This window comes from Colossoma macropomum, unplaced genomic scaffold, assembly GCF_904425465.1.
Source record: "Colossoma macropomum unplaced genomic scaffold, Colossoma_macropomum, whole genome shotgun sequence".
In the NCBI taxonomy this organism is placed as follows: Eukaryota; Metazoa; Chordata; class Actinopteri; order Characiformes; family Serrasalmidae; genus Colossoma; species Colossoma macropomum.
Window position 1 is genome coordinate 2234476 of NW_023494800.1, and position 6538 is coordinate 2241013.

Genomic DNA, 6538 nt, shown 5'->3' on the forward strand with positions numbered 1-6538 from the left:
ATATATATCATATACATCATTTATACAGTCAATGAGTGTACATATCATGTATATCACATGTATGGTGAATGAGTGTATATATCATATTTATCCAATATACATGCAGTGAGTGTACATATCCCGTGTATCATATATGCGAAGGATCTCGAGGGGAACTGAAGCTCCACCAAGCTGCTGCTTTTGTTAGTCTGCTGCTTGTTAATTTATCCATAGTTTATTGCGAGCGTCTGTCCAGTGTAGTCTGCTGAAGGCGTCCTCAGCACTAACATTACTGATATTACTGACATTGAAGCATCAGCGCTGTGTTTTGCTTGTGAATAATACTTTAGACCCGACATACTTCAGTGATAAACAAATTCATGGCATTGCAGAAGCTGGAAACAACTGGATTTGATAGTAGTGGAATGTCTTACCATTCAAAAGCTGCATTTAAGAAGGCTGCAGTCACAGAGTCATAGCAACAGCGCACTGCAGCTGGGCTTCAGCCTGGACCTGTAGATGGTTGGATTTTTGTACAACTTCTCATGTTTTAGCTTCTTACTTTTCCATTAAATTTTTACCTTTGAAGTACTTTAAATGATAAAGCGTATTCTGTAAATTTATGAACTAAAATTTCAAAACATCTGGGACTCTCAATACTATACAGTTGTCTTTAGATGCAGATGTAGCATGTATGTAGCTACCAGCTATGAGCTAATGGTGTGTTTTAGGCACATAGACAAGAGATTTAGAGATCCTCGCCTGGAAGAATTGCTTTTCACTGAACCTAAAAGTGAGGCAGTGCGTCTATGAAAGGAAACTTCTGAAGTGTGTAAAGAGCTGCAAAGGCATTTATAACATTTGTGTGGTTTTATGTACCAAAAACAGTAAACATAATTCATTTTTACTTTATACAACACATTCTCCATCTATTTGGAGAACAGCTTCACCATTCAGAGAACCATTTAAGCATGCAAATGGTTCTTGGCTTGTTCATGGTTCTCTATAGAATCTTTACTAAAGAATACTTGAACAGCAGTTTTTAAAGAGTGCACTTTTGTTCACAATCAAGTTTGGGTTTTAGCATTCAGATGTCTTTTTTTCATTAAGTACTCCCGTGTCACCAAAGGGTTGAATTTAATGATGTGATAAAATTTCAATTTTTTATTCTTGTGGTTTGATTGCGCTCTTCAGTTTTGTGCACAGGCGAGCTCAGAGAACATCTGGACCTAATTTTAGATATGGGCCTTAATGTGTTGAATACTGAGCTGCATCATTGTGACCAAAATATTTCAGTTATGTTGGAGCTGCGATTGGTCAGGATGCTCAAGAACACTGAGCTCAATTAAATTTTATTTTATCAACTTAGTTTAGCCAAATGAAATCTTGACTGCCATTATTTATTCCTGCATTTAACACAGGAATAAAAAAGTTGTTGAATTTGCATGATTTGATTGTCCATCAGCTCCAAACAAATGATCAACAACAGATCTTGAGTCTGAATCCTGGCAATGACCACACCTCTCCAGCCTGGGGGCACTGCGTGATGGAAGGGGGTGGAGGAGGCCAGTGGGAGGGAGTTAGAAATGATTACTCTCTTAAAAAAGATTCTTCAAGGGTTCCTTAGTAGAAAATGGTTCTATATAGGACCATGAACCCCTTTGCATGATTAAAGGGCTCTTTTCATCATGAAATGGTTCTTCAGATTGATGGAGAATGTGCTGTAGAAGGTTCTACATAGAACCTTTTTGAAAAGGGTTCTATATAGCACCACAAAGGGTTCTTCTATTGTTATGACGTCAAGCTTGTTACAATAGAAGAACCCTTAGGTGCTTTATAGACCCTTTTCAAAATGTTCTATGTAAAACCATATAAAACACATTCTCCATCAATCTGAAGAACCATTTCACGATGCAAAGAACCCTTTAATTATGCAAAGTGTTCTTTAAGTGTTCATGGTTCCATTTAGAACCATTTTCTTTACTAAAGAATCCTTGAAGAACCATCTTGTTTAAGTGGGCAGAAAAAACCTTTAACTAAAAGGCTCTTCTCGCTCATCTGAGTTACCAAAATGGTTCTTTAAAGAACCATCCACTGAAGTGTTCTATAGGGAACCAAAAGTGGTTCTCAAATGGCATCACTTCCAAAGAACACAGTAAATCTTTTTGGACCTTTATTTTTAAGTGTGTTTTACTCTCAGATTCTACTTTATTATTATTTTATATTAATCTAATGTTATTCTAATACTTTTTTTAAATAAAGGTTACCACAAAGGGTTTTTTGAGCTACTTTTGGTTCTCTAAAGAACCGTGTTTGAAAAGTGATCTGTGAAGTGGGAATTAGACTAAATTGGGGAAGCGAATGAGTAAAAATTCAATTTCAGTTAAACGTAGTTTTCTTTTTACTTTCTTTCTCCTTTTTACTAAATTAAGCTAATTGCATTGTTTAAAAAATGCTATACAGAAGGTTCATTAAAATTTCAAGCTGATCTGCTGATTTTTGGTGGTCTGCACGCCTTTAATATGAACTCCTGCATTACTCTGTGCATTAGTGATCTATAACCTAAGAATTCTAACCTATTATATAAACCCAAGCAGAGAATGAATCCCTTTATACTAGTATAACAAGACATGAAGGTCCTCAGAGTGTGTGAGAGCTCAGTGCAGAGACAGGTTTATCCTTCAGTGTGTGGTAAACCCGTTTAATGATCTTCAGTGTTGAGTGTGTCATTAAGGTAAGAATGTAAAGCCTCCATTAGCTTCACTTCCCTCCATTAGGTCATTAATGCTGATAACAGGTGCACTAATGACTGATAAGCAGATAAAGCAGGTAAAGCAGGTAAAGCGCTGTGGCCTGCAGACTTTAAAGAGGAATTCCACTGACTTTTCAAACTTTCTGCATAATTAAATCATTCAGATGAAAACAAAGTCATTCAGTGTGGTTTAATGTGAAAGTCAGAATTATTCACAGAAAGTTACTAAATGAAATGGTTATGAATTCACTGCCTGATGACTGGTGGAGGGATACATGCAGGGCGCTGTGAGGCAAAACAGTCCCCAAAGAAAACTTATTATTTCAGATTTTCCACTATTTTCCATCATCAACATTCCATATAAACTCAGAAGACTCGTGTAGGTTCACTGGTGGTTCTGGATAGTAAATAAAATGTCTATATTTGTGTTGTAGTCATGGCGACCCCTGGTTCCTATACCACCACTGTAAAGAGATCTGAACCATTTAACACTAAACCACCCTGAATCACTCTGTTTATACCTCACACACTGAATTATGGGGGAATTTGTAAATATTGGTGGAAATTGTCTTAATTTAAGCCACAATAAGAATCATGCTAATAATCAGCGAAAGCAACAGAACTTACAAATCATCTAATTTATAAATACAAACACAAACAGATTTGTTGTTCTGGGGTTCAAAATAAAGACTGTGATCTAATATTTAAAAAATACTCATATTTTATTATTTTGTCATTCTCATGTATATTCCTTTACTCTACACTATTCGGGAAAAAAGGTGCCCGAAAGGGTTATTTCGAGCGATTCCACTGAAGAACCACTTTGGCTTCCCTGAACAACTTTTCAGTGGATGGTTCTCTAAAGAACTGTTGCTGTAAATGAACTGTGGGAGTGAGAAGAGCCTTTTTAAAGTTTAAAGAACCTCTACATAATTTAAGGGTTCTGTATCCTTTAAGGGTTTTCTCAGAATACTTTCAAGAGCCATTTAGGAAACTTTGTTGTTCTATCCTTCTGTTACTTTCATATTCAAAAATTCTACATGTTCTACCCCTTTCAAGAATGTGAGTTCCCAAATGGTTCTTGGTCCAGATGTACAGTTCTAAGAAAAACCTCTAAGTGGTATAGAACCTTTAGACTATGTCCAGATTCTTTAAACCTTAAAAAGTTTCTTCACACTCATCTCGTTTACCAGAATGCCTCGAATCATCTATTGAAACGTTCCTTAGGGAACCAAAAGTGGTTCTCTAATGGCATTGCTTCCAAATAACACAAAGAACCATTTCTGGCACCTTTATTTTTTGACAGTGTCTTACTCTCTGATTCTACTTCATTCTAATTTTATATTTTTCCAATGTTCTGATATTATATTACTCTAATATTCCAATATTCTATTTATATATTCATACGTTCTCATAATATTAAATTTTGCACCTTAAAAATGAAGCTGCCACAAAATGTTCTTTAAACTACTTTTGGTTCCCTAAAGAACTATGTTTAAAAAGAGATCTATGAGTGTGAAGAACCTTTTAGAGGTTTAAAGAACCTTCACATAACGTAAAGATTCCAAACCACTTTAAGGGACTTTAGTAGAACTTTTACATTTTGCGGACGTTCTTTAAACCTCTAAAAGGTTCATCAGTTTAAAGAATCTGCACTTAAGGTAAAGGTTCTATAGCACTTTGAGGGTTCTTCCTAGAATCTTTACCTTTTGTGGAGGTTCTTTAAACTTCAAAAGGGTTCTTCACCCTCACATATCATTTGTAAAGGTTTTTAGGGACCCAAGACTGGTTCTTTTATGGCAGTGGTTCTCGGGTTCCTCTAAGATGGTCCATGTTTTTGCTGTATTGTCTGAGTTAGGTTGGAGCAAATATGTGGAACTTCTGGGGATCAGTGTGAGAACCACGTTTGTTTTCTGGCATCATGTAAGGAACCTTTATTTTGGGGGGGAGATTCTGTTGATTCTGGAAGATTCAGTCTGTTGTCATTTTAGCTGTCATGTTTTGTGTGTAAACTGAACTAAAGCTGTTTCTGAAAGGATCTTAATTCATTATTAATGCAGCCACAAAATTATTCAGCATTTCTGAGTTTGATGGCTGAAAGTTGAGCCCCGTCATGTTCAAACCCCTTTCGTCATCACATTCCGTCTGAAATTATACGTGCGCATGACTGTAACTGTATTTATTTCTTGTTGTTTATTCAAACATTTCCATAAACACGTGCGGACAGTTTTATTCATGTTTGGAGAGGCTAGTTGGAGCTTCGTTGGGCTTTAATCTACATTGACAGTTCTGTACAAAACATTTTTTTTTTTTGCTCTCAGCATGCGGTTCATCTACCAATGACCAAATAATAAACAACGAGAAGACAAAGTTTAAAAATTAAAATAAAATAGAAATGGGTGTGAAGCTGGGCGGCGCGAGGCCTGGTAAAATTTTAAAAGTTTTTAAAGTTATGAATCCACTAAAATGACGATGGAGTCCCAGTCGAAATCAGTCTGTTTGGACTTTGATAGCTCAGTCCGTCCTGTTTGTTCGTTATTATTTACAGCGGAACATCTTCATCACTCTGAAATCCCAACAAAACACGGATATTAAGGTCCAGTAAACACAGAAAACCCGCATAATCCATCAGCGGCTGCTCCAGTGGGGGGTGGAGTGTGGTGGGCTGGGTGGTCCTGGCAGGCTGAGTGAGGATGTATATTAGCTGTTGTACTGGCAGGAGCCCGGGCTGTAGCTGAAGGGCGGGTGCTGTTTGGGCTTCAGCCTAAGGGGGGCGATACTGGAGCTGCAGGAGTCCCTGTACACGGAGTAAGGGGCGGTCGGGGGCCCGTAGGGGCAGGGGGCGGAGCTCATGGAGGAGCCGATGGAAGAGCTGCCTATGCCGTTCAGGTTGCTGATGTTGTTGATGCCCGCGGTGGGCACGGCGGGCACCCCGGAGTGCGCCATGCCCGACGCCATGGTCATGGAGGATATGGAGCTGGGGGCAGAGAAAACAGACTGGGAGGTCAGGGGGCTCATGGAGTTAAAGAAGGGGAAGCTCTTGGTGGACAGGGGGGTGGGCCCCAGGCCCTTATTGGTCCAGTTGTTGTAGGTGTAGGGGGGGTACATGTCTTCGTACGGCTGCACCAGACCGCTGAACTGCGGCAGATAGCCGCTCTTACACAAATCCATCTGCTGATTACGCTCACGCTTCCTCCACTTCGCCCGCCGGTTCTTAAACCACACCTGGGGACACATGAGGTTATAGACCATTACGCTTAATATCCTCAGATTATATAGCATTACATACAATTACACTTAATATACTCAGATTATATAACATTATAGACCATTGAGCTTAATATCCTCAGATTATATAACATAATATACCATTAAACTTAATATACTCATATTATATAACATTACACAATGTTGTCAGATTATATTACTTTACATACAAGATTGTATTGCATTATACCCCATTTCACTTAATGTTTTCAGAACATATAACATTATATTATATAGCATTACATTTAATATTCTCAGATCATATTACACTCTATACCATTACACTTAATATCTTTGGATTATATAACATTATACACCATTATACATGATATTCTCAGATTATGTAACGTTATATAACGTTAAACTTAATTTACTCAGATTAAATAATATTACACATCATTAGACCAAATATGCTCAGATTATATGACATTACATACCATTAATCTTAATATCCTCAGATTATGTAACATTACACTTAATGTTCTCAGAAAATATTACATATTATACAAGGTTATATTGCATTATATACCATTACACGTA

At 37.5% G+C, this 6538-nt stretch overlaps 1 protein-coding gene across 1 annotated transcript in view; it reads right to left on the reverse strand.

Moving 5' to 3' along the window:
- Positions 1 to 5431: 5431 nt before the first annotated feature.
- pitx1 (paired-like homeodomain 1) overlaps positions 5432 to 6538 on the reverse strand; it is a 16674-nt gene continuing 15567 nt past the window's right edge. Inside the window, exon 4 of the mRNA XM_036589070.1 lies at positions 5432 to 5956. Within this exon, the coding sequence (XP_036444963.1) occupies positions 5432 to 5956 (525 nt within the window). The remainder of the gene's footprint in view (positions 5957 to 6538) is intronic.